Source organism: Pezoporus flaviventris, unplaced genomic scaffold (genome assembly GCF_033815535.1).
Source record: "Pezoporus flaviventris isolate CSIRO_AGI_PZ_B2104156 unplaced genomic scaffold, CSIRO_AGI_Pfla_v1 ptg000153l, whole genome shotgun sequence".
Taxonomy (NCBI): Eukaryota; Metazoa; Chordata; class Aves; order Psittaciformes; family Psittacidae; genus Pezoporus; species Pezoporus flaviventris.
Window position 1 is genome coordinate 1148378 of NW_026892701.1, and position 12926 is coordinate 1161303.

The 12926-nt window shown below is 40.1% G+C and overlaps 1 protein-coding gene across 1 annotated transcript in view; it reads right to left on the reverse strand.

Moving 5' to 3' along the window:
* The window catches only part of LOC133283091 (ceramide transfer protein-like), a 76084-nt gene that overhangs the window by 12041 nt on the left and 51117 nt on the right, over nucleotides 1-12926 (reverse strand). The window contains exons 7-8 of the mRNA XM_061479576.1: nucleotides 7440-7597; nucleotides 1968-2060 (exon numbers count right to left, since the gene is read on the reverse strand). Coding sequence (XP_061335560.1) covers nucleotides 1968-2060; nucleotides 7440-7597 — 251 coding nt within the window. The remainder of the gene's footprint in view (nucleotides 1-1967; nucleotides 2061-7439; nucleotides 7598-12926) is intronic.

Below are 12926 nucleotides of genomic sequence, written 5' to 3' on the forward strand. Positions count from 1 at the left end.
AGCCAAGGCTGCCTTGGAGCATCACTAGCAGGTCGAAGGAGGTGATCCTGCCCCTCTACTCTGCTCCTGTGAGACCTCACTTGGAGTACTGTGTGCAGTTCTGGCGTCCTCAACATAAAAATGACATGGAACTGTTGGAACAAGTCCAGAGGACGACCATGAGGATGATCAGGGGATGGGAGCACCTCCCGTATGAAGACAGGCTGAGAAAGTTGGGGCTGTTCAGCCTGGAGAAGAGAAGGCTGTATGGAGACCTCATAGCAGCCTTCCAGTATCTGAAGGGGGGCTATAGGGATGCTGGGGATGGACTATTCATTAGGGACTGTAGTGATAGGACAAGGGGTAATGGGTTAAAACTTAAACGGGAAGTTTAGATTGGATATAAGGAAGAAATCCTTTACTGTGAGGGTGGTGAGGCACTGGAATGGGTTGCCCAGGGAAGTTGTGAGTGCTCCATCCCTGGCGGTGTTCAAGGCCAGGTTGGACAAAGCCTTAGGTGACATGGTTTAGTGGGAGGTGTCCCTGACCATGGCAGGGGGGTTGGAACTAGATGATCTTAAGGTCCTTTCCAACCCTAACTATTCTATGATTCTATGATCACATTCCCAACCAGCCCCTCCCTGTTGGTGAGCACAAGGTCAAGAATGGCAGCACTTCTCAGCTCTTCTACCACTTGTATGAGGAAGCTGTCATCCACACAATCGAGGTACCTCCTGAACTGCTTGTGCTGGGCCATACCATCCCTCCAACAAATATCACTGTGGTTCAAGTCCCCCATGAGGACAAGGGCTTGCAAGTGTGAGGTTGCTCCTCTCTGCCTATAAAGGAGTTTATATATGCAGTGCTCCTGATCTGGTGGCTTGTCCTGAGTTTGGCTTTAACAGCTATTTTTCTCCTTCCTAGTAGCTGGTGCAGTGCCACATTTTCGACTTTAGACTGAGAACAGTGCTGATAACACACCAGTGTTTTAGTTGTTCCTAAGTAATGGTTACCCCAATCAAGGACTTTTTCAGTCTTGTGCTCTGCCAGTGAGGTGTGGCATAGGAAGCCAGGAGGAAGAAGAGACAGGACACCTGAGACAAACTAGCCAAAGGGGTATTCCATCCCACAGCATGTCATGCCCAGTATATAAACTGGGGGGTGTTACCCAGAAGGCTCAGATTGCTGCTTGGGTCAGTCTGGGTATCGGTTGGTGGGCGGTGAGAAACTGTATTTGTGTTTATTGTTTTCTTTTCCTTTTCCTCTTTTAGTTTTATATTCTCTCCCCATATTATTTCCTTTATCATTATTATTGGTGGTAGCAGTAGTGGTTTTGTATTATACCTTAGTTACTGGACTGTTCTATTTTCCTCCCCATCCCTCTGGGAGTTGGGGGAGGGAAGTAGGGGGAGAGTGAGAGAGCAGTTGAGTGGTTCTGAGTTACCATCTGGGCTTAAACCATGACATGGCCTGTAGTAGACCCCCATAGCAACGACCCCTGTCACTGTTCTCCCTTTAATCCTGACCTGCAAGCTCTCTGTTGGCTCATCACCCATCCCCAGGCAGAGTTCTGTACTCTCCAGCCTATCATTGACATAAATAGCTACACCCCCTCCCTGTCTGCCTGGCCTACCTTTCCTAAAGAGCCTATAACCTTCCATTCCAACATTCTAGTCGTAGGAGCTATCCCACCATGTTTCTTTGATTCCAACAATGTCATATCCCTGTAGTCATGTACACATCTCTAATTCCTCTTGTTTATTCCCCATACTACATGCATTTGTGTAGAGGCAGCTAGCCGAGCTCCGAGTACAGCCGACTCATCGGCTGAAGCAGTTGGAGTAGCTCTGCATTGCTACAAGCATTCAGTCTAGGTGCTGGCATCTGACTGGTATGCTTGGGATGTATCAGTTTCTCGCTCCTTTAAGAAACAAACCAATATTCAAAGGCCTTAGCATTTTTAAAAACTTGAAAAGCAAAATTTTTACCTCGTAGTCTGGCCCTCCAAAGTGGGACTTTTTCTTCAGTTCTGTCACAGCATTTTTGTAAGATTCTTCAACCCTTCTCCTTTTCTCTATCTCCTGTAAAATTAAATGATCATTTGATACAGCAAGAATGAATTGGCCAATAATAGTCATCATGCAAATAAATGGAATGACCAGTATAGTTTTGTTGGGTTTTTTTCCCGAAGTAACAATTGAAAAGCTGCCGATTTTTTTATTTGAATGTATGCATTATATATGCCCATATACATGTATATATAATACAAAGCTTGGGGAGCTAGCTACCTTGAGAATACCTTCAAGTCATGTGGAAGATACTAGATCAGCAAGCAAAATTTGGTATCTAGTTTAAGCATAGCTATTCATGGTTTGCTGAGGATCAGACTTGGTATCTGTCAGTTTATATAAACTTCTTAACACAGATGCTTGGGCAGTGATAACAAAGGATGAAAATTAAGAGTGGTAGAAAGCTAACATGTTGAATGGGATGAGATACTAGTGAATCACAGCATGTAAGAAGCTTTTATCTATAATTAAGTGGCATAGGATCCATGCAAATCATTTTGTGAACTCCGTGCAGAGACTAACAAATTATCATTCTCCCATAATAGGTTTGTGAGTGTACTACAGACACTAATGATATCTATATTATTATATATGTTGAATAAAGAAGTAGTAATACTGGAATCAGATTAAACCTAGCATTTCCTCTGCAAATTCTACATACTGACAGATATTCCCAGAGAAAAAGCTATAAATACTTCTGAAATTCTTGCAGAATTCATCTCTAGTACATAAGATGTTTCTCTATTCCCTTTTGGCAACCAGACACTACACACTACTTCTTGCAGATATGAGTATGATTATTCAGCAACCCAATTTGAACTTTAATGATTCAGTGGAAAACCTTTATCAACACTTAAAAGCTGAGTTTACCAAATGAGAATTTGGTGGTAATGTTCACACTGGAAAACATACTTTCCAGTTCCTAAAGAAAAATTTGAAAAATAAAGGAAAAGCTTTGATGCAAAATAAATTAGTAAGTTTTCCACAGGAAAATTCTTATGAGAAGAGCAGCACTGAGATGAAGACAGTATTGCCTTTATATGTTAATGGAGGTTCTTCCCTTCATGGAACTACCACAAACAGTTGATAAGAGCTAATAATTGTTTTGTGAAATTTTGCAAGCTTACCTATTTTGAAAGTAACTGGAGAGTCCTGAAGATGCATAAAGCATGACTTGAGTGTAAGTCATTGAGAGAAAGCATAGAAGTTCTACCAGAACACTTGGAATGAAAAACAAAAAAGCCTCTAAAACAACAACCCCCTGATCCCCACACTTTCTGTACTTCAATCTGCAAATTAGTGATGATTCACATGTGTCAAAAGACAACTCTCTATATCTGTAAGCTTCTCTTGGCGACTGTCATGGTTTAAGCTCAGTCAGGAACCCAGAACCATGCAGCTGCTTGCTCACACCCCCCCTTCTTCCCCCCAATCCCGGAGGGATGGGGAGGAGAATTGAAAGAATACAACTCCCATGGGTTGAGATAAGAACAGTCCAGTAACTAAGGTATAACACAAACCACTACTGCTACCACCAGTAATAATAATGATAAGGGAAATAACAAGGGAAGAGAATACAATTGCGCACCACCCACCGACCGATACCTAGCCCGAACCAAGCAGGAATATAGCCCTTCCGGGTAACTGCCCCCAGTTTTACAACCTGGGCATGACGTGCTGTGGTATGGAATACCTCTTTGGCTAGTTTGGGTCAGGTTTCCTGTCTCTGCTTTATCCCAGCTTCCCCTCCTCCCTGGCAGAGCATGAGGCTCAGAAAGTCCTTGGTCGGAGTAAACATTTCTTAGCAACAACTGAAAACATCAGTGTTATCAGCGCTGTTCCCAGGCTGAAAGTCAAAAACACAGCACTGCACCAGCTACTAAGAAGGAGAAAAATGACTGCTACTGCTGAACCCAGGACAGAGACAACATTAAATAAGGCAGAAATTGGGAAATTGCTTGATTGCACAGCAGAAAAATTACTGGTGTATTAAAACTGTAAAATTTAATGAGACATTTAAGTTACAATTGTGAAAGGTGAACAAAATAAACTACCCAAACATGTTAAAGTAAAATTTAACATTCAGAAAATAATTTTGCACATTAATACCAATTATTAAGACCAAAGGAAACAAGAATAGAAAAATGTTGCTGTAGCCATGACAGCAAGAAAAGCATCATCATAAGGATTATGTTGCAAATGAAAAGATGAACCAAATACTAAAGTTTAAATCCTTTCCCTGTTTATCCATTTTCTTTTAAAAAGTCTATTTTAAGAATACATTGCAGAGGCTCATACTGAAAAATATACTGCACTGGAAAAATAAAAAGTCAAGCTCAAGATCTTAACAGCTAAGAAGAAAAGTTCAAAAGCAAAGCTGCAACTACATTTAGCTTTAATTAACATTACATGCTTTTGTATTAATTTTATTCTGGCCATCTGAATCTTTTGGCAACAGACAAAACTAAATATAGAATTCTAAAATTATAATCATTAAGTGCACTATTTTAGTAGTCATCTTCAAAATTAAAAGATGTTTTTATAATGATTTCTTGTTTCCAAAGGTTTAAAAATAAAGTTTACAACCTTCAGAATGTAACTTAAAAACCTTTCATGTATTTAAAAAACAGGGTTTCTAGAGAAAGATACTTGCTTCATAACGTACTCAAATTGTAGCCAGCTCCAGATTCAACGAGTTCTAATGAACTTGAGCTTTTTAATATTAAAAATATTGGAGGACAGCTATAATTTTTAAATACATTTGCTTCAAGTTCAGCAGACATCTCGTTGTATCTTTAGGTTAAACTGTCCCTCTACAAGATGGAGGTTGCATAGTTTTGTGAAGTAGCAGGACTCTCGCTAATCACATTTGTGTTTTGCTGTCAAGCAAAACTTGGTTCTGAAGCTAGTGGAGTGAGGAAGCTGGAGAGGGAAGGAGAGCAAGCTGGATTACAACAATACTCTGTTGAGGAGGAGAAGTTGTTCCAGAGCAGATCAAATATCCACACTGCAGCCCATGGAGGACCCCACACCAGAGCAGAGGGACATTTCCTGAACGAACTATATTCCAGGGAGGACCCCCACTGGAGCAGAGTTTTCCCCAGAGGACTACAGCCCTGGAAAGGACCTGCACTGGAGCAGGGGAAAAGTGTAAGGAGGAAGGAATGGCAGAGACTAAGTGTTTTGGACTGATCTCAGATCCCCCATTCCCCACCTCTCCCACTCTGCACTGCTTGGGGCTAGCAAGCTGGGAGTAGAGGGGCCTGTAGTGAAAATGTGAAGTTGAGACTAGGGAAAAAAAATAGGGAAAGCAAGCTGTTTTAGTGTTTGTCTTTCTGTTTCCCACTAACTGTTTAATCAGCAACAAATTGATTTTGCCCAAATTCTGCCATGACAAGAAGTGGTAAGCAATCTCCCTGTCTTTCTCATCCTATTCCCCCCCCCCCCCCAGTCCTGCTGGATGGGGTGGCAAGTGAGCAGCTGGGTGGGCATTTGGCTGTTAGCTAAGGCTAACCCACCACAATTCTATATTATTTAGTTCAATTAAAATCTCCTATTCTAAAAGGACAGCAATTAGAGGAATCCAAATAAAAAAAGGTTATTTTATATTAGAATGACAGTACTTCACCATGAGTATGCTGTAAACCCCAGAAAATTTCACTGACAACTGTGACAAAGTTGCAGGTCTAACAAAGCAGAGAAACTTAAAATCTCCAAGTTTTTAGAAGATGTTGCTATTTTAATTTCTAGGAAACCAAGTCCAAATAAGCTTGTGACCCCTTTTAAAATGTATTTACTCATGCTGTATGAGGTGGTATGTTGCTTTATATCAGTCACATGAGACTCAAAGTGAAATTTAGGTTTGAATTTGTTAATAGCTTGCAGCAAAAAACAAGTGCTTTAAAGTTAGTCCACAGAAGGAGAAAAACATGACAACTAAACTAATTCAAATTCTATATTAACATATTATTCTGTAATAGTGTATACTAATGTACTGACAAAAAGAAATTCACTTAATCAATCCATGTTCTAAGCAAAGTCTGCTCAGCAAGAGTGAACTGTGTTTACTCAGCCTGAAGAAGAGAAGGCTTTTTTAGGGAACTTAACAGTAGCCTTCCAATACCTCCAAGGAGGTCATCAAGAAACTGAGCCAGGCTCTTCACAGCAGTCTCTAGTAGATAAACAATAGGCAGATATTAGAATAAGAGCTACTCAAACTGGATATAATGAAAAACTTTTTCACTATAACAACAGTTGAGCAGAACAGGCTGCCCAGAACGGCTGTGCAGTCTCCAGCTTTGGAGACTTGAAATAAGATTTGATAAAGCCCTGAGCAATTCAGTCTGATCTCAAACTGTACTTCCTTTAAGCAGGAGGTTGGACTAGAGACCTCTTGAGGTCTCTTCCAACCTGAATTACCCTATGATCTCATGAGCAAGTTTCAAGTCTCAGGTCTGCTATAATTCTTCCAAGTACCTAGATGAAGCAATAATAAATTAAGTGTTGACAGAAGTCACAATACAATTAGATAGGACCAGGCCTTTGACATACAGACAAATAAGAGCCAGGATATGGGCAAGGATTTAAATTTGGATGTATTTTGTCCGAATGACTTAATTCTTTGAATTGTGTACCACTAACACATATGGAGTAAGACTTGAAGTGTAATATGCACCATATGGAAACGTTAAATTAAAAAGGAGGCAACAACAGCTAAAGGACTGTGTAGGACACCAGCCAGTGATGGCAGGATTCTAGAAGTCAAAGCCTGAAGTACACCCTATCCATTCTTCTAGCACATCTCATCTGAAGAGAGAAGACACTTCTGCTTTTGAGTTGCTATAGTGGTTGAATAGGCTTACCACTGCTATAAGAATAACAGATATACCACACACACCCCTAAAAAAATAACCAATTGATATAAAACATGACTTAAAAAAATCTCTTCAATATCCTAAAGGTGAGTGAAATAACTGTATCTTAGACTTTTAAAGTTAGAACTGGTTGTTGTCCTCAGTACTGTCACCATCTCATCACAATTAAAACATTTCAACATTCAACAAACATTTTGCAAGCATGGATAATTAGGACTTTTAGAGGAAGGCAAGCAATACACTTATTACTGCAGAATACTATCAGGCTCTTTATAGATATAAAAAAATATAGGAATACTATATGTACAAGGGCTGTGAAAAAAAATACAATAAATAATGTTACTGTATCACCAACAGCCAGGATGAGGTTTTAACATTTTAATCAGAGTAATAAATAATGAAAGCACCTAAAATTAATAAACGCTGGAATAAAAAGTTAAAACCAGCTAATTTGAAATTTCCATTTCAACTTAAAGAAACAATTTTTTCAACAAAAATAAAAGGAAAGTTATCTTACCTTATCTAGTCTTTTTTGCCAGCTTTCTTCACGTTTTACCATGAGTTCAACACAATGAGAGAGTGTAGCAAGGATTCCAGCAGTAGTTGCCTTGAAAGTTATAGCTTCTCCTTTAAAATCTATGCCATGAATTCCTTTGGGTGTCACATGTGGAAACACTAAACCCAAATATGAATCATTCAATAATTGCTGCCTTTAACTCAAACAAGCATTTTACACATATGCTTCATATTACAATTGTTTGAATAAAATAAAATGCCTAGAAAGTTAATTTAAAAATAAAAATCCAAAGTGCTAATAATTTTCAGCTATCCACAGGATAAGGAAAGAGATTCAAAAAGAGGAATGCATCCCTTCAGCTTCATTTTGCTATACTGTATTTCAAGTCGGCTTGTAATGCTGTATTACTCTTGAAATCATGTAGGTGGCAGGAGTGGGAATACTTTGTAACAATAGCATTGACAGCTTGAATTGGGGCCTAATCATAAACATTTCAGATACAGCACTAAGGAACAATTTAAAAATGCAATCAAACCCAAAAGGTAACATTTCATGGCTGCTTTTAGCCGGTAACAATAAATTTAAATACCTCAACATAAAAAGGTATGATATAAAAAGCATCAAATGTGTTGAAGTCACCAAGTAACCATGCAAAGTGCAAGGTCCTACACCTGGGTTGAGGCGATCTCAGGCACAGCTACAGGATGGGCAGAAAAGAGATTCAGAGCAGCCCCAAGGAGAAGGACTTGGGAGTGTTGGTCGATGAGAAAATGAACATGAGCAGGCAGTGTGAACTCACAGCCCAGAAAGCCAACCGTATCCTGGGATGCATCAAAAGGAGTGTGACCAGCAGGTCGAAGGAGGTGATCCTGCCCCTCTACTCTGCTCTTGTGAGACCTCACTTGTAGTACTGTGTACAGGTCTGGTGTCCTCAACATAAAAATGACATGGAACTGCTGGAACAAGTCCAGAGGACGGCCATGAGGATGATCAGGGGGATGGAGCACCTCCCGTATGAAGAGAGGCTGAGAAAGTTGGGGCTGTTCAGCCTGGAGAAGAGAAGGCTGTGTGGAGACCTCATAGCAGCCTTCCAGTATCTGAAGGGGGCCTATAGGGATGCTGGAGAGGGACTCTTCATTAGAGACTGTAGTGACAGGACAAGGGGTAATGGGTTCAAACTTAAACAGGGGAAGTTTAGTTTGGATATAAGGAAGAAATTCTTTACTGTGAGGCATGGCAGGGTGGTTGAAACTAGATTATCTTAAGGTCCTTTCAACCCTAACTATTCTATGATTCTAACTACTGTAGGCTTTTGCAGTTCCAACTACTTCATGCTGTCAATCAGAAGATCTGTTTTTAAGGCTATTTAAACAAGTCACTTAAAATGTGTGACAAAAAAGTGCCTATTCTATGTCAAACTTGTGTAATGTTTGATTAGTTATTCTGTCATCCTACATGATGTCAAAATAATATTAGAAAGCAGAAGTAACACCCATGTTGAAGCTGACTGATCCCAGCAAGTTAAAGTAACTCCTGCAATGCCATAGGGAAAGCTAATGACTTATCACCCAGTTGGATACTTCTTTCTTTTCCCAGTCTGCCAGTTTGTCAATGTGCCACTGTTATGGCTTAGAGAGTACAAAAAAATATTTGTGTATGTTTATTCAATAACTATGTCCAAGGGTAAAGTAGAGCTTTCAAGCAGCTAAGTTCTTGTAGGGAAGAGAAATGCAACTGCTGTTCTCTAATGATAGAACACATCTACAATTAATGAATAAAAAGCAAGTGTCACATAGTCTTAAGCAATGGTTTAAGCCTCCAGAGGTTTTCTATAACCCACTTTCAGAAGGAATCGAACATTTTCAAACATATGTTTACACATCACATGCTGCTTCAAACACCTCAATAAGCATACATACTATGGTAGAAGACAGCTTTTTTTGTTTTGTTTCATGTTAATCAACAATACTCCCTAAAAAGGGAGAGAAAGAGGGATGAAGGAAGGAAGGAAGGAAGGAAGCTGTAGGAAGGAGGGAAGCAGTAGGAAGAAAAGAAAGAAAGAAGAGGGAGGAAAGGAAGGAAGGAAGGAAGGAAGGAAGGAAGGAAGGAAGGAAGGAAGGAAGGAAGGAAGGAAGGAAGGAAGGAAGGAAGGAAGGAAGGAAGGAAGGAAGGAAGGAAGGAAGGAAGGAAGGAAGGAAGGAAGGAAGGAAGGAAGGAAGGAAGGAAGGAAGGAAGGAAGGAAGCAGTAGGAAGAAAAGAAAGAAGAGGGAGGGAGGGAGGAGGAAGGAAGGAAGGAAGAAAGGAAGGAAGGAAGGAAGGAGTAGGAAGAAAAGAAAGAAAGAAGAGTAAGGGAGGGAGGGAGAAAGAGAGAAGGGAGAAAGAAAGCAAGAAAGCAAGCAAGAAAGAAAGAAATAAAGATATGTTTCTGAAGAAAGAAAGATCTGTTTCTGAAGCAATAATGACCTCTCCCTCCCCTTAATAGCTGCAGAGGGAGCACAGAAGAGGCTAAGACTGAAAGTAGGATAATCTGGCAAGGAGGTGATGCAGTGAAATCATTGAATAACTAAAATTAGACAAGAGCTTCACCAATAACGCACTTGAGTAACAAAAAAAATAAGCATCTTATACTAATATGTCCTGCTGGTATAGACCATGTTCATGTGCAGACTTACCAGCACAGCTATGCTGCCTGTAGATGTGATTTTTCTCTTAAATATGCTATATGCTAGACACACAGAAGAAATTACCACTAGCTGCAACATTATAAAATAATTTCAGAAATCCATGGTAGATTGTAAGGGGGATGCAGCACCACAGCCTCATTTCATTGAAAAAAAGCTTGCTTCTGTCCCTGGATTTCTTTAGATCTCAGCTCTAAGTCATTAATACTTCCATACAGTTTCAGTCATCATATATTCTAAGTCATTCTTTAATGACTAGCTTCGAAGTAGCTTGCAGTTTCAAAGTTGGTGTCCATAGTACCTTTCAGGCATTATAATTGTGGACTAAACCAAATTTGTTTCAGAAAGGTGCAAGGCCTATTTCTTTGAAGAGAAGTCCACTCAAGATATTCCTTACTGTGGGTGGAAGTATTTTGATTCCCTCCTAATCGCAGGAGATATTTGTCTTCCCAGAACATGTCAGAAGACAGCCTCAAACCCCATCTCATCAACAGCTGAACCTCAGCACATCAGAAGTATCTGTCAGGAGATTTTTTTTCTATTTGGAGAGGTAAATATCTTCCCTATTCCCTTTTTAACATTTTTTTTTCATGTGTAGTGGTTTAAGCACAGCCGGTAACTCAGAACCACGCAGCTACTCGCTCACTCCCCCCCTTCTTCCTCCCCCTGCTCCCAGAGGGATGGGGAGGAGAATCGAAAGAATGTAAATCCCACGGGTTGAGATAAGTACAGTATAGTAACTAAGGTACAATACAAAACTACTACTGCTACCACCAATAATAATAAAAATAATAATAATGAAATATAAGGGAAATAACAAGGGGAGAGAATACAATTACTCACCACCCGCTGACTGATATCCAGCCCAACCCAAGCAGTGATCTGGGCCTTCTGGGTAACTCCCCCCAGTTTATATACTGGCCTCCCCCCACTCCCGCACCAGAATTGCCACACAGAGACCAGACTCAAGTCCTGGTCTCCATGCGGAGGCATGGATTTTTACCAGGCATGACTATGCAGCCAACTGAAAGATGCAGCAATATGATTTTTCTTCTACTTTAACTTAAATTTCAGTATCTTCCAAGTAGTTCCTTTTTAATTTTCCTGTCTTCTAAACATTTTGCTTTATTTGTAAATTGATTTCTCTAGCCTTTTTCAAAATGGATTTTCATACCACACTTTAGCCTTCTTCAATAGCTCTTCAGCCCTTCTCTCCTATACACCTTGATGTCTGTTAGGATAGATCAGTTTCCCCATCTTGTTCATAAGATGCTGTTTATAATACTTTCCTAGATGTCCCAAATATCAATTGGTTGATAAAATCTATTTTCCAGTGAAATGGAAGATTAGTTTTAAAAGACAGTAAGTGCAAAACCAAAATTCCTTTATTTTTTCAATTTTATGCCATCTTAAAATTTTACATCACTAAACTAATTCTAAATGAAAGATAAATGGTTGGGTGCATGTCCGGGTTTAACCCCAGCCAGCAACTAAGTATCATGCAGCAGCTCACTCACTCCCCACCCTGTGGGATGGGGATAAGAATCAGAAAAAAAGGTAAAACCCATTGAGCTAAGAGCAGTTTAATAACTGAAATGAAGTAAAATATAATAATAGAAATAATAAAATAATAATAATTATTATTATTATAATTATAGGGGGAAAAAAAAAGAAAAATTCAGAAAACAAGTGGTGCCCAATATAATTGCTCACCACCCACTAACTTATACCCAGCCTGACCCAAGCAGCAATCTCTCCTGGCTAACTGAGCATGATGTTCTAAAGTGTGGAATACCCCTCTGGCTGGTTTGGGTCAGCTGTCCTGGCTGTGCTCTCTTCCAGCTTCTTCTCCTCTTCCTCACTAAGAGAACATGGGAAAAGGAAAAAAAGCCCTTGATTTACAGTAAGCACTATTTAGGAACAAATAAAACCATGGGGGTGTTAACAACATTATTCTCAGAATAAAGCCAAAACAGCACTGTACCAGCTACTAGGAAGAAAATTAACTCTATGCCAGCGGAAACTAAGACAGTACCTATCCCTTATTCCGTACCATTTATATCATGCCAGGTCCATCACTTCCCAATACACCATCACCTGTTCTGTCTCTTGATATACAGACAAAGATACCATTCCCTTAGTCTACAGACCATCTCTACCAAGGTTTGTTGAGTTCATTTAGTCCATGAATTTGAGGCTACATCTGTCATAAGTCTTTCAGGGCAGGAAAGATGAATTGTGTGTGGTGTTAGACCACTGCATGCTGGAGCCAGTTCTGATTAAAGAATAGTTAGGGTTGAAAAGGACCTTAAGATAAAATCATAGAATAGTTAGGGTTGAAAGGACCTTAAGATCATCTAGTTCCAACCCCCCTGCCATGGGCAGGGACACCTCACACTAAACATGTCACCCGAGGCTTTGTCCAACTTGGCCTTGAACACTGCCAGGGATGGAGCATTCACAACTTCCCTGGGCAACTCATTCCAGTGCGTCACCACCCTTATAGTAAAGAACTTCCTCCTAATATCCAAACTTCCCCTGTTTAAGTTTCAAACCATTACCCCTTGTCCTGTCACTACAATCCCTAATGAATAGTTCCTCCCCAGCATTCTCATAGGCTCCCTTCAGATACTGGAAGGCTGCTATGAGGTCCCCAAGCAGCCTTCTCTTCTCCAGGCTGAACAGCCCCAACTTTCTCAGCCTATCTTCATACAGGAGGTCCGCCAGTCCCCTGATCATCCTCATGGCTCTCCTCTGGACTTGTTCCAAAAGTACAATGCCATTTTTATGTTGAGGACACCAGAAC